This window comes from Morchella sextelata (assembly GCF_020137385.1).
Source record: "Morchella sextelata strain SCLS chromosome Unknown scls_8, whole genome shotgun sequence".
Classification (NCBI taxonomy): Eukaryota; Fungi; Ascomycota; class Pezizomycetes; order Pezizales; family Morchellaceae; genus Morchella; species Morchella sextelata.
Window position 1 is genome coordinate 781,860 of NW_025408623.1, and position 22,241 is coordinate 804,100.

At 45.6% G+C, this 22,241-nt stretch overlaps 5 protein-coding genes across 5 annotated transcripts; 3 read left to right on the forward strand and 2 right to left on the reverse strand.

Moving 5' to 3' along the window:
- Positions 1 to 7,526: 7,526 nt before the first annotated feature.
- On the forward strand, positions 7,527 to 8,769 carry H6S33_012424 (uncharacterized protein; the record flags this gene model as incomplete). Its single annotated transcript, XM_044843773.1, has 4 exons — positions 7,527 to 7,545; positions 7,675 to 7,983; positions 8,043 to 8,423; positions 8,642 to 8,769. 4 exons carry the CDS (start codon positions 7,527 to 7,529, stop codon positions 8,767 to 8,769), a joined length of 837 nt encoding a protein of 278 aa, XP_044695073.1.
- Positions 8,770 to 10,269: 1,500 nt separating this feature from the next.
- Positions 10,270 to 11,614, forward strand: H6S33_012425 (uncharacterized protein; the record flags this gene model as incomplete). The annotated part of the gene is made up of 2 exons (XM_044843774.1): positions 10,270 to 10,490; positions 10,564 to 11,614. 2 exons carry the CDS (start codon positions 10,270 to 10,272, stop codon positions 11,612 to 11,614), a joined length of 1,272 nt encoding a protein of 423 aa, XP_044695074.1.
- Positions 11,615 to 14,544: 2,930 nt separating this feature from the next.
- H6S33_012426 (uncharacterized protein) lies at positions 14,545 to 16,939 on the reverse strand (the record flags this gene model as incomplete). Its single annotated transcript, XM_044843775.1, has 6 exons — positions 14,545 to 14,908; positions 14,969 to 15,342; positions 15,397 to 15,606; positions 15,667 to 15,963; positions 16,017 to 16,520; positions 16,781 to 16,939. The coding sequence occupies 6 exons, from the start codon at positions 16,937 to 16,939 to the stop codon at positions 14,545 to 14,547; spliced, it is 1,908 nt and encodes a 635-aa protein (XP_044695075.1).
- A 500-nt stretch (positions 16,940 to 17,439) lies between these two features.
- H6S33_012427 (uncharacterized protein) lies at positions 17,440 to 18,412 on the forward strand (the record flags this gene model as incomplete). The annotated part of the gene is made up of 5 exons (XM_044843776.1): positions 17,440 to 17,491; positions 17,563 to 17,615; positions 17,698 to 17,771; positions 17,869 to 18,091; positions 18,287 to 18,412. The coding sequence occupies 5 exons, from the start codon at positions 17,440 to 17,442 to the stop codon at positions 18,410 to 18,412; spliced, it is 528 nt and encodes a 175-aa protein (XP_044695076.1).
- An 880-nt stretch (positions 18,413 to 19,292) lies between these two features.
- H6S33_012428 (uncharacterized protein) lies at positions 19,293 to 20,431 on the reverse strand (the record flags this gene model as incomplete). Its single annotated transcript, XM_044843777.1, has 3 exons — positions 19,293 to 19,372; positions 19,450 to 19,719; positions 19,825 to 20,431. The coding sequence occupies 3 exons, from the start codon at positions 20,429 to 20,431 to the stop codon at positions 19,293 to 19,295; spliced, it is 957 nt and encodes a 318-aa protein (XP_044695077.1).
- Positions 20,432 to 22,241: the final 1,810 nt, after the last annotated feature.

The following is a 22,241-nucleotide window of genomic DNA, read 5'->3' on the forward strand; positions in this document are numbered from 1 at the left end:
CGTGAACGAGGGAATTTTGGTCAGGGTCCTGGAGTGTATTTGGGATATCTTAATTTCTTCAAAGGGCGATCAAACAGTGTATTGACTCTAGGACTCGAGGTCTATTTCTTCTATCCTCTACTCTCTTATGTCTGCTTCACAGTATTATACCACCTCTCAGGTTGTCTTGTATCTAAAATCAGGGTACCAGGGGATTTCGATTAAAAAAGGAAGCATGGGATTTCCGACATCAAATTCGCAAAATCACATGATACGTAAAAGAGTGAGGTCCGTGATGTAAGTGCTTTTTCTTTCCTAGAGACTATTTCTAGCCAAACAGTTGCACGTGCACTGTAAGCTGTGTTACCACATAAACTCCTCCCTACCCGGCCCACAGATTAGAGCTATCGTTGTCGGCAGATCCTAAAGCAGTATGTCCGTCCTTGCCTATCTTCTTGCTGGCGATGAGTGGTGCCGCTGTAAATTTAAATACCGATCGATAAACCTTAAGTGTTTCGATACGCGGTTGGCTCTTCAGCCTCACGGCCTTGAAGTTGAGATGCGTGGCCGTGTTCGTTGTCGTCGTTGTTTTCCGATCTTGATCTAACTATCTGGCTAGAACTCACTTCTGAAACAGTTATTGTGTAAGAAGATCTCCCCAAATACTTACGTGGAAGACTTATTACTCTAGTACTGCATGCAGTACTGTTCTTACTGACGTTGTAGCACCTGTGGTATTCTCTACATGCAAGTATCATAAGACTCCCCGCGATACAAACTTACTTAGAACATACATCCATAAATATATAAAATGTACTTGTTGGAATTTGGCTATGTTGATTTTTTGAGATAACCGCATATAGATACATGTACATACATGTAGTTAACAATAGATATCTACCGATCACTGACGTTAATCACTTGAGAACATCGCTATTAAGAGAAGCAAACTGGATTTATCATGGGGAGGCTCCAGTGCTACAAGATTTACGACAAAGTCTACTGGATCTGAGATCGTATCGTACAATCTGCTAAACTATAAATTATAAGTTCAAGTATTGTTGCGGGGTTGTTGCTGTTGAACCATTTATGAAACATATAGTAGTCATTGTATGTGCGAACACGAAAGTGGAAGTGGGCTACAAATCGGTATTATCTCCTGTCATCAAGCCTAACCACTCTGCTGTGGGGAAAAATAGAACTAACCCCCACGCTGAACCTGTCTTACTTTATAGTTACCGTTACTACAGATTCCGGTAGAATTATTGCGAAAGTGGGTTCTCCGTGACCCGATAGTCCTATTGGCCCTTAAAAGATTTTTGCTACGAGCACAGACCAACAGGATCCACTCTTTTAGCTCTGGCTTTCGCAATAATTCTACCGGAATCTGTATAGATTACTAGCTATCTATTTATTTATTTAACCAACCCCAGGTTGCTGTAGGTGTGCATCAACACCCGGCTAGTTAAGCAGCGTTTTACATACATCTGTACCACCCGTGAGCGCGGTCCGGTAGAGTAAAATATGTAAACATCGCAAAAGCCATCCTCCAAACTCCTTATTACAATCCCTCTTCGCAAAAGGAGATTAGATCGAGATGCACCGGCTTATGGGCGGGAAGCTTACCTACAGACTCGAGATAGCATTTGCTGCGAGATATGGTTCGTAGCACTTGCTGTATTAGCCTCCCCTTAGACATTAAAAGGTAGATGTATCAATGATAAGCCCAGGGTTCCGTAAGCAAATATAGCGGAGGTGAATTCTTCATAATTTTGTTTCCAAAATAAGTCCTTGACGCCGCGGGATTTGGGGAATATCCTCTGGTTCCCTTGCCCTTACGCAAGGAACAACAAACGATTAAGACCCCGACTTTGACGATTCCTGGAAGATCTTAAGACAGAACCCCAGGGTCCGTTTTATCCCCCCCACCCTCTATCTCTTTCGCCCGTGGTTACGGGGTTGCCCCTCTCTATCGATGTGTCGATCGGGACATTCATCGGCCAGCTACGATAAGAAAGATAAGGCGTGGATCTGCAGCAAGCCCAAATAAGCCTTTATGCACGCACTGTTGCCAAGTGCATGGGGCTCTGTTTGGGGCCGGCGAGTGCTAGCTTGTGATGAAGGGCATTCAAGACCCTGTCAATAACGGCATACGCACTACGCACTACGCACGTACCTACATGAATGCAGACAAAGTAAACATAGTTGCGTAAATAAATAATAGGTAATATACTAAAGGATATTTACCCTAATTGGACCCTGATACACTAGAGTAATAACAATTATGGCCCCATGGATCTACCAAAGCAGCCAGTGATTGGCTGGTAATGATCAAAGAAGACCACTTCAAGCATTAGCGCTGCGCATTGTAAACAAATACTGTAGATCAAGCCCTTTCCCTTTTGAGTTAGCTGTTAGGGCGAGGTATGAAGACGTCTACGCATCCGTCTTCTTGGCCGGAAAGCAGAACACAGGGGCGTACCGGCTACACAACATAGAAGTGTCTCGGAAACCCAACCCAACCCGATTATAGAATATGTCATTAATTGGCTTGAAGTCGTGGAGTGTTTTGAAACTTCTACCTCCTAGTCCTGTTCAGAAGCTTACGATGAAATAATCCGGCTTATTGAGCCGGATTGTTCCGCTATATCAGAAGGAACTTCAGAAGCCAAGACTTCTGCAGCTATCCTGGGTAGTGGTGCTGTACCATATTTGTCGTAACCAGGTTCTGACCGATGTTACATGCAGTTCTGTATGGATCATAGGGATTTGCGAATTTTCAAAAGGGACCAGCTCGAGGCAGGGGGAAGCCGTCCAAAAGTGAATGAAACGCGCAGAAATCGCACCGCTAAGCCTCGGCCTTCTATTCAATCGTACTGATGCTGGAATCAAGCGCCTTGTCTGCATCAAATCGGCTCTTTCTTGAAACTGGACATAATCCTGCTGAAAAATGCCCGTTTGTTCATGTTGTATCGACATATATTTCTGGCCATTGACAGTTAGCCTTTGACGCCCAGTACAGCACATGTGCACATGGATACATGTCACCTAGACATATAAGTAACAGAACCGCCGAGGCTGGGCCAGCCTCCGGCTGCTTATTCGGGCTTGTCATCGACGGGAATGTCTGGCAAACTAAATAACATCTGCCTGATGGTGATGATGATGATTATGAGCTCGAGGGTGAATGCCAATTGAGGTAGATGAATCTTGCTTTCCAGCCATACGCGTTGATGGGCCCGGAGCAAAAGCCTAGCCGTGTAATCTCAAGGCTACAGCGAACTCATGTACCTATATGTACATATATGTATGTATATATATACCAATTGCAATAGTAGCATATGATTGCGCACAGTTTAAGGCCAATCCTAGATTATATAATATATTATTGTAGTATAGACAACGAGCATCCAATAAAGTGAATTTTTGATAGTAACTCGATCGAGATTACTATAGGTACTTCATGCAGCTTATAAATCGCGGGGATACTTTACGCCTAACTCTTACCCGGGCCGGGATGTAGGTTGAACGCTCGTTCTAGGAGATGGGTACGAGACTAGTACAAAAGGGATGTGGCGTCTCTATCCCGTATCAAACCAGCACACTTGGTTTACGGTTTACCTACTATGTGATTCATGAAATTGGCCGACACGCTCCCTCTCCAATCAGCTATCCTAAATTTTCTTTCCCTAATTCGCTTTACTCCTTCAGAGCATATATAAGGTCTAAAAATTCCAATGACATGTGACAGCTACCCTCCACTATAGCTATTGTGCTTTTCGTCTCCCTTCCATAATCACCACTACAATGCCATACAGTACTACCCACCATTGCAGATGTGAATCTATTATAACAATAATCATTGTTCGTCCGAAAAGGTGCATGTATGTAAGCATCCCAGTTTATCTTCTTTCTGTTACAAAGCTGCACATTTCACTGATCCATCCTCCAAATTCCCCCTATCAAGAGTCCCCCATTTCTTACAATGATTATAGCTCGTGACTAAAAGATAGAGGGATTGCTGGCTCGGGATAGAGGGGCTAGGAGCAGACGAAAAAACACAAACGAATGAGGATGTACTCTTAGCATCGAGTTTGGTCGTCTTTCTTTAACTACAACTTGGTACTCAGCCGTTCAACATTCTTTTCTGTGACCAGTTTGGAGAGTCTTGATTTATATACGATCCCGCGGGTCATCGCATCTTCTATCTTTGTGATGAGTGAGAAGACTCCGAGTGATGGCTCATGTTATGGATCCACTAAATCAATAGGTTAAACCCCTCGACTACCTAGTGACGAACAACCCGCCGAGCAAGATGATTTCATAAAGACTTACAGCACATAAGTCTCTCATATCCCCATAGCATGGTTCATAAGGTCGTTCGAGGTGGCCGGATCCAATGCAAACGCCTCGATATGCCTCTATCCTTGAGAGTGCATGCCTTATCATACTCGAACTAAGAGGTATGATGGTACCGACTAAAGACTTAGGGTACCTGAGAAAAACCATAGATCATCCCCCGGCCAATCCGGAAATAATATATCTGCGCCCTGAGACCTGAGGATATATCGACGTATTTGTACAAAGAGATTGGGATAGATATGATGAATATTGTGTTCCTCTACACTGGTCATGCGTCTGAGAGATTTCCAAGATTTTGAGATTATCTCTGGTGCTGCCATGCCGAAGACCTCAAAACTCACACAGGAAAGTCTACCTCGGGATACGAGCCGATTCGTGTTGGATCGCACTCCAGTTTATTCACTAATTGAGTGTTGAGAAGGAGAATGGGTCTATGTCTATGATGAATCCTGTCACTAATACTACAGATACCATATTATAAAGGAATGTGGATAGATCGTGTTCTACTTCAAAGTATCAGAAATTCGGTGTCTTGTCATTTCCGTGGAAGTTGTTTAGAAATATTAGAAAAAAGTTTTTTGATAGGATTACGACTTCATTTCATCGATTGTGATTGTTATTAGGTTGAGTTAAGACTGAGTTTATGTGCGAGGTTCTGTCTTCGGGCCTCTTCAACATACAGAGGGATTTAGGCGAATAAGCTAGGAGAGTAGTCCCATCACTACGAAAACAGTCAGTGATCAAGCTCTACCCCATGGTCATACTTCTGATTTAGAATATTAAAGTTCAGCTAGGCTTAAAGCACTCCATTCACCGGGATGGCTTTCGAGCAAAAACATTTGGATGATAAAGATCGTCTCATACATCTCATAGCAGACTCTTGGCATGATCCTTCGTATTGGCAGGAATTGCTGCTTCCAGCGCAGAGTTTTCTTTGTGCTATATGTTCTATAACCCCAAAGGGTATTATTATATGCTCTCAACTTACCGAGATCTCCGAGGCAACCGATATCTCATAAATTTCACCAGTAGAGAGATAATATGTTCTTTTTGTGACGAAGCAGTCTTCAATAGGCCCGACTCCCGATTTTACGATCAGCTATGGTCGATGACACCAAAGGCACAGATCTGTTATTATTGTCTATTTATGGCATTTGAATAGTTCTGTTGCTTAGGCTTATATCTATCACAAACGAAGTGATAGATTTCACGAAAATTTTGCTTCCGAGTCATTTTTGATGATGCTATCCACTGCCGAACCTACACATTTACTTATATTAGTATAGAGGTATTCAACAGACTAGCTGTTATTAGGGCTGTAACGCTGCCAAGAGAAGTAGAATCTGTTCCAAAAGAGAAAGAATCTACTGAATAAGGGGTGACAGACGTGACTTTCGCCACCAATAATCTAGGGTTAGGTGTAACATTTGAGCAGGATTTGCAAGAAAATCTGCCAGACTGAGTTAAATCCTGAAAACGCACGAATGGATACGCTCAGGACCTTCTTTATTCGGCTATGTTATTCAGTACCATGGTCAACCTCGCTCCCATACAGCCATGAAACCGATTCGAAGATTTCTGATCTTTATGCTTCGTGTTTCATAACAAGCATAAAAGTCTCTAGTATGGATATGGATACGTGGCAGGTCTAATGGTATCAATGCTCATCTGCGTTTCGCTTCGATTTTACAGGATTTGAAGACTGCTAATGCCGGTCTATGGCTTTACAGTTTTGCGTAGGCCAAGACACACATATAATTTGTCCGTTAAGGGAGCCAAGCTAGCTACATACTATACAGTGATTGGCGTCAACAGAAGCAGTTACCATATGGCTATCAGAACCTCACCGTCACGATGCTTTCTGCATCCTACGTATGCGCAATGCCACTAGCTACCAGGCCGAGCCGTCTCCAGAGGACATAGCGGCCGGCGATATTAAAATATCGGCATTTCACATTTCAGAAGCAAATGGCTGGGATTAGTGTAATTGTAATTGCATTTAATATGTGCAAAGACCACATTGAGCCCTCACAGACTCTCTGGATGGGTAGATAACAAAACATTCTGTCACAGATTGTCACTCGGAATGCAAGTCATCGCCGTGTGTTACATATGAAGCGGAAACTTCCTACCGACCTCTCCAAGTGTGTGAATATAGCTGGTCTTTGTTTGTCATTTGACCGGACAACCTCAACCGAGACACTCGGCGTGTAGATTACGGTACACAAACCACCCCTACGAACCCCCTCCCAAGCCGAAATTTACAGGTATGTATCCCCATTGATTCTTTATCCGAAGCGCCTAAACTTCATGAGGTTCGCCCGAGTAGCCTTAATATCAGTATTAATACAAACACATGTACGCAGTTGACGATGTTTCTGTGATGGTGGTGTTGGCCTTGGTTCTGTATAGCCAATACAATACAATGCAATGCACCACACTACGTTGACACTGCACGGTCCATACCTCTCAAGTGCGCAGCGGAGCTGGGCTATTATGTAGAGTCTCCCTTCGTTCGTGCCCGAGCTTCACAGTAATTAACCGAGAACCGGCGTGGTGATACTCAATAACGTAACTACAATAGGGAGAGGATAGTCTCTAGGAGAAGAAATATCTGTTGAAAAAGAGGTCACAAACTGACTTGAAGCCTAAAGAGGTTCGCGGAGTCTGGGTTAGGTGTACTAATGATCAGAGTTGCTGGTACTGATAGCGCTTTACCGTCAAAACGAACGAAGGGATGGCTATTTCCGGGTTCTTCCATAGACTTTTACTTCTTTAGACACTACATGTACAGTGTACTTTACTCTACTCGACTAAGGCGCGCCCCGTTGCGTAGCGCTGTCGTTATCCCTTCTTCCGTTCCCGGTGTTAGGCCCACGACGGCGTCATGATAGACACAATTTTAACGAAAAACAGTATACTCCACTACCTTTTAGAGAAATTTTGCGTGACAAGTGGGTCCATCTTTACAATTTGTATGGTAAGCCACCAATCGCCACATGTCCTGGGGGCGCACGAAGGGATCCGCCCGCTGCCTGATTTCTGTGCACGGACATCTTTCTTTTCTCGTTCTTTGCATCGACCGTACTGACTTTACCGACATTGGTTATTTTCCTTTTTGCCCCACCAAAGCTGGACGTACGTTGGGATCACCCGCTGTCCCGAACATAAGGATTGACTGAACTATGGTGCTTCATAAAAACAGTATGTACGAAATCAATTATCCAAAGCCCCCCCCCCCCATCCTTGCTTGATCCTTCTTCTTCTTCTTCCCGTTCCTTGTGATTGGTGATGCTTAAGCAAGCGAGGCGCTAACGTGCTTTTGGACGACAGAGTGGGATAAGAAGGCGACTCGCGCGCATGTGAGAAAACTGAAATCTCAGGGTAAAGAGGACGATACCAAAAAGCCTCGGGGTGAAAAGAAGGAAGGGGAACAGCCTGGGACAGCTGGGCCCAATAAACAAGAGTTCCCAAAGCTACCAGGGGCTGAAGAAGCAGAATCAGAAGACAAGGATTCACAGGATGAGGAGGCGGACGAAGATGAAGATGGAGAAAATGGCGGAGGTCAATTCAGTAAACGGAAGATGCAGAATAATGCATGGAGATATGAGCAAGAGGATGAGGAGCCTGTTCCAGGTGAAGGTGAGCCGTCTTTTGACCGGATTTTCACCGAATATATCGGTGTTGACGGCATTCTGTAGAACCGGAGGAGCCCGAGCCCGAGCCCGATTATGTTACCATGACAGTACAGCGCAAAGGCCAATTCGATGCTCCTAATAAAGTTCCGGAGGAGGACTTGGATTTGGATTTCCTGAAGGATTTGCAGTTGCAAGGGCAAAGATCCAGAGGAGCTGAAGGCAGTGAAGACTTTAGCGGGACAAAGGGGAAAGTCGTCAAGGTTGACCGCAAGCAGTTTGAAGATGTCACAACAAAAATAGCAAAGAACTCAACGGTAGACGCGTTTAGACAGAGATTCGCGCCCAGAAAGACGAAGTCTCGTGTTGGAGGCGGGGGTGGGGGTACAGGGGAGGACGTACCGGACGACGACGTCGATTCGTTCCTGGAAGAACTGAAAGTAGTCGGTAAGACCAATTTTAATTATATGAACCTCTCCCCTCCCCTCAAACGTTTCTGCTGGCTTCCTGTTCTACAAATAAGCCAGTGATGAAGCATTGGTTGTTTCCTATCACATCTTTCTCTCTCCTTTTGTCTAGAGTTTTCCTTATAAAACCTCCCCTTCCCTTTCTCGTGTAGCTCGTTTTGGGTACGTTATTTTACTGATGCTGGGCCCCTCACGTAGAGATCACCGCGACTCGCCCAGCTGGGTCACGGGAGATAAGCAGTGATCTTGGCAAGGGTCGCACCAACGAAGGTTACGAGCACGACAGGGACGATGACTGGCTAGACGGCATGTTGGGTGGAAGGTGAGGGAATTGTACATACGGTAATATATATTTGTCCGCGTGTGAAATTTCAACCTGCTACCCATAGTTTTTCTGCATTCGCCGAGCGGTAGCGGTCTGTGAGCCCCCTACCCTACTTTGCTGTTAAAAGAGAGAAGGCAGAAAAGTGAGGTCAGACAGATTGGGAAGGGCGTAGAGAAGAATAATAGTAATAATGATTTGTGGGGGGGGCAAAGTAAAGGCGAGGGGTGAGGAGGGGAGGGGAGGGGGAGGGGGGAGGATCATTTACTCAATGAAGGACTAAAGGGGTAAACATAATAAATATCAGGAACAGGAGGCGAAAAACGCGACAATGAAAAAAAAGTATCTCAAAAGATGAAAGACGAAGGGAAGAACAAGACCGTAAACGTCTGAGATTTCACGCTGGAGGAACTTTAAAATAATATACCAATTTATTTCCCTAGGTTTGGCAGAGAGTTCAGATGATGTGGGAGAGCTTTAACCCTAAGGATCAAACAAGACCAGTTTCATAGCCGCCCGAGGGTTGGCGGTTGAGGGAAATATGAAACACTAAGCCCCTGGACAGGGGGGTATTTGAAACGCCAGCAAAAAGCGTAGCGAAAAGATCTTCCCCGTGTGCCTGTGTGGTGTTGCTGGTCTGTAAGTGGACTGGTTAACGAATTCGCAAGTATCGAGGCTACTAACTGAGCCAGCCTCTCTGTCGCTTGCTGTTTCGCTGTTTCCTCATGTGGCAGAAGGCCTGGTTGGACCATTCCCCGTCTGGCGCTCTCATTAGTTTTTCTGGCCGCTCTCTCTCTTCGTTGTTTCTAAGCCCTCTCGTTTCTAGCTCGCAGTTCTCACTGTTTGTCCAGAACTTTAACAACCGTTTTTCTCACACATCTTAGATCCCCCCTCTATCTTTCTCCCTCGTTTTGCTCTACCTCTTTCCCCTTTCCCTTCTCACTCTCTTGGAACTCGTAGACCCTGAGTTTACCAGCTAGGAGGTATCTACTCATCCACCCATCCATCCATCATCACCCATCCATCCATCCGTTCTCACTCTCGCCTTCTTTCCCCCAGTCACCACTTCTAACTCATCACATCACTCACCCCTTCTCACTCACCCTTCTCACTCTCCCATTTCCCCTTCCTAAACTCGCTCTTTCTGTTCTCCGACTAGCTTCCTTTCCAGTGCTTCACACTGTTATTATTTCCTTCACTCAAGCCTTTCCGCACCCTAAACCTACTCCTTCACACATATCCCCCCCCCCCCCATATACCCCCATCCACCCCCCCTTCCCATCCTCTTCACCCCTCCACCCCTACTCTTCATTTCCTTTCCTTTCCTTTCCTTTCCCACCTCCTCTCGCTTCCTTTTCTCTCGCCCGTTCGCTTTTTCTCGACGACACATCGCTGTGGATTTGTCACTCTCGCTTCTTGACCAAAATCCGCTGCCGCTGTCTATTTCGTCTTTACTGTAATCACATTAAAGCATCAACGCCTCTTTAATTGAGCTTTATACAATATGACTACAGAGGCATTATCTGCTGCTCCCCCTCCTCCCCCACCCCCTCCTACAGTGATGGACGTGGATAGGTCACCGTCAATCACCCATGCTCCGTCCGTGGCAGCGACAACCACCTCAAAATCTGCTAAATCTTTGAGCGCAAGTCCTGGGAAGAACTACTCACCTCCGAAAAAGGTAGCTTCAGCTCCATCGGAGGATTCTGCGCGCTCTCCAGACCTGTATGTTTCACTTCTTCTTCTGCTCTGTCTGTCCTATACATTGCTCGAGACTTCTGACATTGGCGCGCAATAGGAAACGTAACGAATTGCCAAAGATCATTGTAAAGAAGGAGCCAACTTCTCCCGGTCCCCCCTCTCGCCATCGCCCGGCAAAACTCAATCTTTCCAATGCTCCCAATACCTCTTCCGGCGCTGCCACTCCGCGCACCGCGAATGGCAACCTAGCCACTATTCAAGATGTCGGCATGGCTTGCCTTTCCCCAGGTTTTTCTACCCAAGACCCCACAATGCGGGAGCAACTCCAACGTAGCATCTCCGTGCGCGAAGCCCAACGTTCGATAATTGAATCACGGCTCCATCGTCACGCAAAACCCAACGCAGAACCAAACTCGAGGGCTGATCGCGATGAACCGCCCGCATCTGCACGTGATCGTAGTGATCGGGGAAGTGATAGGTCTGCCCATACACCAAGGAGAAGACCCCCAAACAGCTTGACAATAGTTCCCCCATCCCATCGTGCGTTTGCCCATGAGCGAGTTGTACAATCGGCCCCTCTACACCAATCATTTACAGGCCGACACCACCCCCCACCGCCGTCCCATCATAACTCTCAACAACATCCTCAGAACCAAGAAGTGAACCGTTTACCTCCCATTACTGATGTTGTTTTCGGCCCCAATCGCCTGGACTCAGCCCGCGGCATCAGGCCCCAGGAAGAGAGCTCTAGCCGACAGTACTATCCTACCACAAGGCCTGCATACCCATCGCCAAATAATATGGCGTATCCCCGACCGCGCGAGCATCGTTCTGCCGAAGAGGCTATTGCAAATATGTCAGGTGGTCGGGAAGAGTTGCTGCCGCGAATAATTCACTATGGAGGACACCAACCACCCACCCCACCCAGCCCACCACAGGCACCAGCACACACCCCATCAAAATTGATGGTCAATGGTGTGCAAGAGCACCCACCACACTCCAGCGGGACCAAGCGAAGACGAACAAGGGAAGACTATGGGGAACGAGATGGTAGCTTTGGAAGCGAGGATAGCCCAGATGCGAAACGAAGGAAGAAGGAAGAGTTTTTGTCGTTGTGCGCAAGAGCGTGGGAGTTGTTCCATTCTTGATTTAATAGCCGGGAGCTATGGTTTGTTCGATTTTTTTTTCTTTCCTGTTCGTTCCTAAAATCATACTCGTTTCATTTACCTTACATTGTGCTTTTAACATTCTTGTATCTCATTTCTCACCTCTATTTTTCCAAGTTTCTCTTTGGTTTGGGAACAGGTTATTGGGACGGGGCTGGACTGGGCGGTATGGGAGGAGTCTGGGAAATCCGGGATCTCTGGGGAAAAAAGAGTACACTAACAATACTCGAGGTTTATAAGCCGGGTTTTCTTTATTTTTTTTAACGTTGCAACGCGAAACGGCTGTTTAGCGTATGGGACAAAAAAAAGGCTGCTGGACGGGTAGGGACGGGGACAGTGTCGGATTTTTTGCTATTTTTTATTATCTTTTTTTTTTTTTCTCGTGTACAAGGAGTCTTCTTTTTTTTGTTGTATCCACCATATCTCTGTTTTCTTGTTCTACTTTCTACAGAAGATAATAATTGCGTGGAGGTTTGGTTATTATCAGTTCATGTTGCTTGGGGGGCATATCTTTCTTTATTTTATTTTACTTGAGTTTTTTTTCATCTCACATTTTGGTTACATACAATACCTCACCTATTGCTTGCTTTTACATATTACCACAGCCTCATTATTTCCACCTTACCTACTTCTTATTTCTTTAGTATTTTTCCTTTTTAGCTCCCTTGAACACGGGTCCTCTTTCCTTGCGTTTTTCTTATTCGGGCTGGCTATTATCTATGGGATGTGATTTTCTTTTGACTGGGGCTGGGGAAGGCGGACGGGACCAAATGGGACATGGTGGGAACTGTGCGAATTTGATCTGCAATGAGAGCAGCGCGGGCCGTCCGGGTAGGCCGGGGCGCGCGGATGGGTCGGATTTTTCTGTTTTATTTCTTATTTCTTGATATTGCTGGTTGGTCGGTTGATTTTGGGCGCTGCTGCGAATGGATAGTGAATATACATACATAAGTGTGCGATAACTGTTGGTCCAAGAAATTATGGAGGGCGGTGATGTGCACGAGTGATGAGCTGTGAACTTGTGGTGGTTGGTAGGGGTAACTCGGTTGAGCTAGTACTGTAAGAAATGCGGTAACCACCTGAGACAACGATCAAAGAGCTAGAAGGCGGAGCCCCCCTTGAAACAGGTTACTGAAAGATTTACTACTACTAGCAGTGGCCTCAAAGGCTAGGGTGTGCCAAGGTTTTCAGAATGGTTATTGTTTAGTAGCGTGGCACTGCGGAAGAATACCACCAACCACGACAGCAGTGTGATAAGGAGATGACTTTCTTGGGCAAATAGGGTTTTCACTCACGATAGATATTCAGTCATAATTTGTCATAGCTACTAAGGTGCGTATACGTATACGGGGAGCATTATCATCGGCCTGAAGAGGTCAATATAGTCCGTTCACTCACTGGGGGGTTCGTTCTACGTGTATACGTATGCTTGATACGCAACATGTGTGAACGAGCGTCCTGTGAATTTAGATTTTTTTTTTTCTTTTCAGATTTTATGTTTGGTGGGGGGATGACCCAGCCCTATATCAAAAAAGACATATACCTGAAACCGCACGTCTCCAATAAAAAAAGTTTGTTCATCCTTTTTTCCATATACGTAATACTGCCACTTTGGGAGTAGCTCGGATTTTGCACACTGGGTGAAACATCTCCAGACGGTGGAAACCATTGACATTGAAGGGCTTTCTCAGCCTAGTGCTCGCTTACTACTTACTGATACCGATAGGCATGTCTAATAATTTCTTGTTTCTTGGGGCTTTCCCATGTGTAGTAGCGATAGCCATCTTGTATTAGTAGCACAATCTGAGCACAAATGTTACTACTAATCCAAAAATAAAACTTGATAAAACATGTCTCCTTAGAGGAGCTCTAAGAGATGCCCGCCGATTATGACTCGAGGTCTCTTAAAAATGGGGTAAGTCATGGTGGTTTTATAGTTATGTGGCGCTTTTATGATTCGATGGGACCATATCGAGGAAATGGGTACAACATCTCTAGATATCATTCACCTGAGAAACATAGCGAGTGTTTCCAGTGCAAAGTTAATAAGCCCGTAAGAGAAGTTAAAAGTCTGGACACGGGGTGTAAGAGCTAGAGAAAGTCATGTGTCCATTTCTAATGCTGCTATCAGTAGGTTTTTAGATGTTTCACATTTATGAACTTTCACAAGTGCGAACTGGAACTTTGGGTCAAGATAGATCATCTGATCTGACTAGATGGGGTTGGACTTGGAATTTCCCACACGTTCAACCACATGATACGTCTATCCAACTACTGGAGTGCCGGAGGAGAAATGTTTGCACTTCTTGAGAAAATATGATCCCTCTGCTTCATCCTCAAGTTTGTAATTTTGAAGGAGTCCACAGTCTACATGTCTGCACAGACCAGTCCAACAGTCTCCCCCAAATAAAAAGAGAGTCAAAAAGAAATGCAGGTAACCACACCAACAAACCGGCCTAGTAGTTTACATCAAACCTTCACTGTTGTGAAGGGGAAATAAAGGAAAGATGATGAAAAGGGACCCAGTACTCGTACATGACAAAAAGGACAAAAACGAAAAAAGAGAGGAAAAAAAGAGCCGCGCGCGCCGTGGATGTTCCATTCTTTACCGACAATCATGAAAAACAAAAGAAAATGAAAGAAATGAAAAAAAAAAGAAGAAAAAAGGGTGAACTTTGAACGAATATCTCTATTCGATTCAAATCGTGTCCCGACGTCCTCTGAACTCCCCAGAAGGCAAAAAAATAAGAGCGGGGGAATGAGTAGGGAGAAGACTATAGAATGACTAAAAACATAGATCCAAAGACCGATCTGTAAAGGTGCAAAATTATATACCTGAAGGAAAAGTCGAAATTTAATCGAAGATGAGGATTAAAGTGTAGTAAGTTTGAGAATGAGATTCATTGCTCCCCTTAGCGCCGAACTTGATTGCTATTGGTATTGGGAGGGAGCCCGGGCGAGCCGTGACCGTTTACCATCATGGCCTGAGGTGCTGGATGGGCATGTTGGGTCGTCATCATTGGGTATTGCTGGCCATTGGGAATACGATGTTGTGCATGCTGTGGGGATTGCTGGTATGGCGACTGTTGTTGTAGCAGCTGGGCGCTCGACATGCCTGGATGGACATTCATCATTTGCGCTTGCTGTGTATTGATGGTCAGGCCTTGATTTCCTTGGGGCATTGCGGAGGATCCCATAATTGATCTACGATGATGTGGGTGATATGATTGAGTTTCGGGTGGCGGCGAGAGCATTCGCGCTCGAAATTGTATGTTACTGTGATAGGAAGTAAGCATCAACGTGAAGCAAACGCTCAATGATAGAGATTCAACTTACGTGTCGTTGTTAATGTCCACATCATACACTTGGGGATAGCAATCTTCTTCTCGATCGTACTTCATACGATCCCAAACAATTTCTTCCACATCAGGGAGTGGCTCAAATGCTGGTAACCTTCTATCAATCCGAACGCGTCCGCCACGCCCCACTCTTCGACGGAAGGTAGGAAGATTTCTCATAGGCGCCTTTTTAGGAGAGGCTTGTATAACTGAGATGTGCCTCTGAGCTTGTTGATGGCTCGGGCTTGACTCCGGAGAAGAATCCATAGAGTCAGCTGATGCTGGAGGGCTTGGGAGGAAATATGTTTGTACTGCACAAAACGCAGCATTGGGTCCTGTTAATTTGGGGGTTTCGTTCTCAAAAAGTACATCCTAAAAGGAGAGTCAGAATATAGATTTGGATGAATGGTTCTTCAGAGAACAAACCGAAGTCAAGTCAATAATGTTATATTTAGGAACAGTCCTCGAGTTCTTCAATTCGAGGTGACGTTCTGCTCTTTGCTTCTCCTTATCGAGCTTGAAATTTGATAGCTGCCGGAGATCTGCCTCAGGCGGCTTCCCATCCTGGCGCCCAGGTATCCGGGTGCTGGATGTTGAATCGACTGGTCGTGGTTTCTTCGGCTGTGTAGATGATGGCTGGTGAGCAATAAGCACATGATATTATAAATGGGTTTAAGTAATGGGGGGGGTTCATACCTTTGCAGGTATAAGATCTTCGTCGTCCCCTCTGATACCCAGTTTTCGTTTTGTTGCAATTAACGTACGCCGGTGCTCAAATATCGAAGCTTCGTATGCGAAGCCAGTCTTACGCATAGTCTCACGCTGCAAGACATCTTTGACAAGATTCCGTGCAGTATCAAGTTCTTGCCGAAGTTTCTTAACCTTATCGGTGCTTTGAGCATCCGTTCTTCGGGTCTTTCGGACCTGTCGAACTTCACGTCGTCTAAAACAAACGTATGGGTCGCCGTCATCCTTTTCATTTCCTTGCTCAAACTAGATACGACCTTAGCAACAAGAATTTTATTAAAAGAGGTGCGACAACATACCTTCAGTACGGGAATGATAGCACGCCCTTCTCGGGCAACCTTTGTGTCTTTCCAATGCTGATATATGTGCTTTGCAAATATCCTTAACTTATCACTAATAATACCATCAAAGGTAGTCTCTATTTCTTCATATGAAATAATAGTTGAGACATCCATCGATAAATATGGCTGCCTTTGCAAAGCAGTTTTCTCAAAATGGTCCATAATGAGTTCAAAATCATTGACCTTGCATTGGGCCCCATTAGGACGTTTAGTTATTGCATTTAGTTTCTCAAGGTATTTTTCATCTTCAGTTGATACACAGTATGCGACACCACTACAGTCCTCAACTGTGGAGGAAAACCGAATGTAGCTCGCCGGTCGGTCAAACCGCCGTGGATAGAGCGATTCATAGTGCCGAGCTTCGATTTCAGCAGTGTTGGGGGTTGGAATAAAGATTTGTGTAACTTTCGCGCCAACAACGGCGGCTTGTGAGGCTGATATAGCAGCTTGAAGATGGTGCTCCTACGCATCGGGAAACGGCATTAGCTATGCGTGTTGAGAATACAAAAATGTAACAAAAAAATTATTAAAATGAACAGATGCGATAAAAAAGTACATATAATTAATTTGAAACAAAAACAAAAGACATCCAGTCATTCTCATACACCAAACAAATGGTGATTGTTGTGATGGTGTTGCATATCAAAAACTTCTTGTTCTGGAAGGAAACTATCGGGTGGTGTTCCAAAAATAGCACCTGAGAGGAGAAGAGGACAACGCACGATTTCTTCTTGACGCTCAACGCCCGTCTCTATCGGTGGAATATTTCTTTGCGCATCGTCGTCTACAGAGTCGATTTGATTCTCTCGTAGGACGGCCAGGGACTGCTTCGTTGACAGTTTTCGCTGTCTAAAGCGATTCCCTGCACCCGACCGAGTCATGGTGGCGACTCAGACGCGAAAAAATCGTCTTGACGATATTAGATTCAGGTGAAAGAGCGAAGCTCCGAGTTTGATGGACACGCGAGGGAAGTGATGAAAACTGATGGTATTGAGCGGTCGCAAGGGCTGAAAGAATCGTCGCGACCCCTATCTCCTGTGGTGTTGAGGTCGGTCTATGCCACTAAGCAGAGCCTTGTTTGGCTGTATTGCATGTGTTGTTGTGGACGTACTATGGCGCTAGTCTCTAAGGGGAAAGATGCGGTATGACCGTGTTGAAAGGCTTGGTAGCTACGTTCCCAGATATTCGCTACCCCTGGCAGCACAATTCCCAAATCTACTGTGCCGTAAGGAGCAAGGGACTGCTGATACAGCTTCTCCCTATCATCCATCACGTCTACCGCAACAGCTGCAACAGCAACAGCCTGCAACAGATACTCCCACTTTGTCGACAGCCGATATATCACCACCGTTTCAGTGTCAATTCAGTTCGTGCAGCAGCTATGGGTCAAAACTCTTCCCAAATTATGGATAGCATTGTGTCTGGATCAAATTGTTTGCCTATCCCCACCCCCGCTCTCGATAAGCTATATTCGCGGTTCCTGGGTACTGAACGTGTTACACAGTCGACCGCGATGAGGTAGATCGACTACGAAAGAGGTTTATGAAGCTGGACAAGGTGTGTTCCTAATGTTTTCCGGCAGTTTTTTCGTTCTTGGAGAAAGGGATCAAGGTCTCACTGCGGGGTCGTTATCATGCAGGACAACTCTGGAACCATCGAACGTGAGGAGTTTTTGAGTCTTCCTCAAGTTTCTTCGAACCCACTTGCTACTAGGTAAGTCACCGCCCTTATTTTTTCATTTCTACAAACGAATAAAAAGAAAAAAAAAAGGAAGTGGAGTTTCGAACACACGGCTTATAAATCCCAACAGGATGATTGCCATCTTTGATGAGGATGGTGGCGGAGATGTCGACTTCCAGGAGTTCGTTTCCGGGCTGAGCGCCTTCTCTAGTAAGGGGAATAAGGAGGAGAAGCTTCGGTTCGCCTTCAAGGTCTACGACATCGATCGGGATGGCTATATCTCAAATGGTGAGCTATTCATCGTCCTTAAGATGATGGTTGGCAGCAACTTGAAAGATCAGCAATTACAGCAGGTACGTTCCGACTCCCCAATTTTTCTTAGATTTAGCCCCTGCATCTGTCCCAAGCCCCAAAATTCCAAATTCCATTGCCCAACACCCTTTAATTCGCCCCCACACACAATAATAAACACGCGCGCACGTGCACATGAAATGAGATATCAAAATAAGGCTTTTGACTAATGTATGTCTCACAACTTCTATTTCCAGATCGTGGACAAAACGATGATGGAGGCCGACGAAGACTTGGATGGGAAGATCAGCTTTGAGGAATTTTGCAAGATGGTGGAGAACACTGATGTGTCCATGAGCATGATGACCTTGGACCAATTTTAGGCAAATGTCGGTCCCATTAAAACTGCTTGCGTAATGATCGTAGAAGAGTATTGGTTCTTGATTTTCTGGTTTTTTTTTTTTTTTTTTTTGATATTGTCCCCGTGAACTATGAATCAATCGGTAGAGAAGCTCTTTTTTTACTTTTTTTTTTACTGCACTTTTTTTTCCCTATGGTGGTTTTCCGGGACCAAGGTTATCTATCCCGTATGATACCCATTGCTATTCCAGTTGTTTACGCTTCTTCAAGGCAAACTAAGCCACCAAGTACAGATCGCCGTGACGAGGCGGCAAGACCAGGATGTTACATGCGGAATATTCTCCCCCCCTCGTGCATTCGCCTCAAATTTAGTAGGAGCTCGTACTACCATCTACTCCTTATGGTGATACGGGAGTTCCCTGCGCCCATCGCTCATCATTTTTTGCACTCCCGGCGTTTGTTTTTATATCAATTTTTTTTTAGCGAAAACCGCTTGTTGACATCAATCTTTAGAGTATAATTTGTATACTAAATAAACAAAAACCAAATCAAATGATATACCCCATATGAGTCCGTCTCTTGATAATACATACAAATACATGCGCGATAATCTATAACCCCAGTAACTCCACGACAGGTACCAACCCCAACACCGATTTAGACCCCGAAATCCGAAACATCTATCATGCTTGTACAAAGGAGAAGAAGGCAAAAAAGAAGAAATGAGCGACAATGAGATTACAAAAGAAAATTGTTAAAAAAAGGCTGCTTGTTATATCGCCGCTTCATGGTAATTGATCTATGGAGTGGCTAATTTAATTGTTGTCCCAGGTCGGGGGTCCCGAAGAGGCGCGAGTCGTGTTCAACGAGACGGCATGTTTCCAGTTATACGGTCGGGGGTGTCTAAGGCGCGGCTGAAGCTGAAGCAGATCTTTCTGGTGGCGCACCAGAGCCCTCCAACAGATCCAGGCATTCTTGGATCGCTATACAATACATGGTCCGTGAGTCAACAATAATCGTGCCTAAATAGGTAAAAGCAATTATTCATGGGTAACCATACCTCCTAGTATCTCTTCTTCCCATACCCCCATCTGGTAGTCTACCAGGCCATGCCTTTCCATGGAATCGCATAGTGCGATCAACTCCCGTCCCATCCTCTCCAGCATATCCTCCCGAATGATTTCTCGTGGGGGCAGAGGCGCCTGGCCCGTAGCGTTGAACTCGGTAATCATCTCCTTCTCCTTTTGTAGTACTACCAACCAGCAAGTGTTGAATTCGTTCCACAACCTTGTCCGGTCTCCGTACAATTCTTGCTCGTCGCGAACTAATCCTGTCACTGTTCTCAGCCCAAATTACTAAACAACTCTTTTCCTTGCGCATACTAGCAATAAGATAGAGTATCCTGGAAATAAATTAAATGAAATTTTGTGCATACCCAACTCAACAGCATTTGTTAATAACCAGTCGGAAATCGTGAGGAGCGATGTCCCTGCCTCGCCCAATCGACCATCTTGCATGTTTTGAAACGTGCGTTTCAAGGCGCCTTGATACTGATTGTAAGCATCATCCAGGGCCGCGGCGTGATGTTGTTGCGCAAATTCATTATCATTCTGAACTGGTTCCGGCGCAGTCGGCTGGTTCAATTCTGGAAGGTTGGAAGTGTACGTATGTGGAAGCCGACCTGGAGTGGGACTGTACTGAGCGTACGAAGGACTTGAAAACTGTGAGGACGATTGGTGATGTGGAGCAGAGGTTGGTGAGTCTCCGTAGTATTGAGAAGCACCAGAAAATTGACTCGATAGTACTTCTATCGCAGCATTCTGTCGTGGTGGGTAACCCGGCGCATAGTTAGAACCCTGTGACGGTTGAGGGATGTTGTATACAATATGGTTCGAGGCGTAAGATGGGTGTTGCTGTCTGTACTGAGCTTCCTGAGAATATTCGTTCTGGTAGCTTATGGGATTGAGCAAAGGTTGTCCATATGACGGTTGTGAATCGTCCCCATGACGCGCTGATGGTCTATCCCTATCACTTCCTTCCATGCCCCTCAGTGTAAAGAATCCGCTGTCTGCGACAAATTGGTTATGATAAGTCGTTGCCCCGCTGGCGGCAGGCAGAACGAGAGAAGTTGTTGACGTCAGTTTGCTGGTATTGAGAGATATTGTGTCGAGGCTGTTGCATGCAGATATCTGCACGTATTGAGTAGTAGGTGGTAGTGATATATTCTCGTCGAGTTCGTGGCAGGAGGCAGGAAATGGGGGCTTTATTGAGTGGAACTGGCAAGTGAGATCGAGACGGAGGTGAAGCAGTGGTTCTTATTGAATGGAGTGAGTTGCAGTAGATGGTGGATCATTAAAATCAGATCGCTTGCTGTGCCGGAGAGCTTATATGTGTGTGCAGATGGGAGTGACCTTGTACTAATGACGAATCCCGTGCTGACTGCTTAACGAGTAGCGAAATCCAGGGAGAGGCTAGACTGTAGAGGGGCACAGCTGGTTGGCAATATGGACAGTACCAGGTAGGTGTGTGTGTGTGTGTGTGTTGTCCTCGCTGACCTTAGGACCTTGGATCGATGGATCTGCCCTGGCTACTTCCTTCCAAAATCTCTGGGGGATTGCCGCAGATGTTCTGGAACGTCAGAGCAGGTGGGTTGATGCTTGTGAAGAGATGAGGAAGGATGTCCGAAGTAGTCTCCGTTAGACTTAGTGAGTATTTCTTCTCGATCAGTTGTTTTTTTTTTTTAGCTCAGGGACCCTCACGGGCCGATTGGATAGTGGAGCGAGTCTTGTAGGACGTATGAAAACCGGCCCCCAGAAATAAATAAAAAGCAAAAGGGGGTTTTAGCAGCAAAAGAGTCAAGTCCTCAAGAGTGAAAAGGAAATACGGTGTGGGACCTGCCCTACTTTGGAATCTGGAGATGAGAGTGAGAATGAGGCTGCGGACGTTGAGAGGAAGAGGAAATAGCCTCATACACGATTTCCAGATCTGGAGCTAGGTATGTAGGAGTTGATATGTATATAGCTAGTGGGAGAAAAGCTATCCTATCTAAGTACGGGTTTAAGTTCGGAGAGTAGTAGATTTCCTGCAGGAGGCTTGTCCGGGGAATTGTTATTGTTATGGGGCTCCAGTCAGAACTCTGTAAGGGCTAGGGTACAACATCATGGCAGGCAGAAAATAAGGACGATGAGAGGAAATGAGGCTTCCAGTAGCCGAGCTATGGGTGGAACAATCGACAAGCATTTCCAGAGATCGGAGGGGCTATTGTGGAGGGTGGCAGAGTAGCTGAGCGGCGGGGGTGGGGTGTGGAGGTGATTGAAAGGGGACAAGAGCGGCGGCGGTGGGCTTGTGTGGAGAAGAAGTCAAGAGTAGAAGAGTGGACAGATGTGTGGTGGTTGTGAAGGGAGAAACATCTCGGACGAACAGTTCTAGAAAAAAAAAAACTAAAGCTGCAAGGGCGCCCGCCTCATCAGATGAGATGACGATGACTTGATTATGAGATGGATGTTGATCCCGAGGAGTAGTAGCAACAAACAATAGTAGCCAGTAAAATCGGGAATATTCAAAAAGCAAAGCACGATAGCAGCATCACGAAGCTCTCGTACATCCCACAACATGTGGGATGATCGCTGCCAGCGAAGCTGTCACGATGTTCACAGTGGAACATTCCCAGTTAATTTGCGGAGGTATAGATCGACGGCTTCTATTCATCCAGGACCCCACCGTCGACCGACACCATTGGCATCGTGGGCGGGAGGTTCGAGACCCTGAGTATCATTTGCAAATCTTTTTCCATTTTTGGACTTTGGTACCTTTCGTTCCCTGGAAGTGGTAACTGTTTCTCTAAGCAAGATA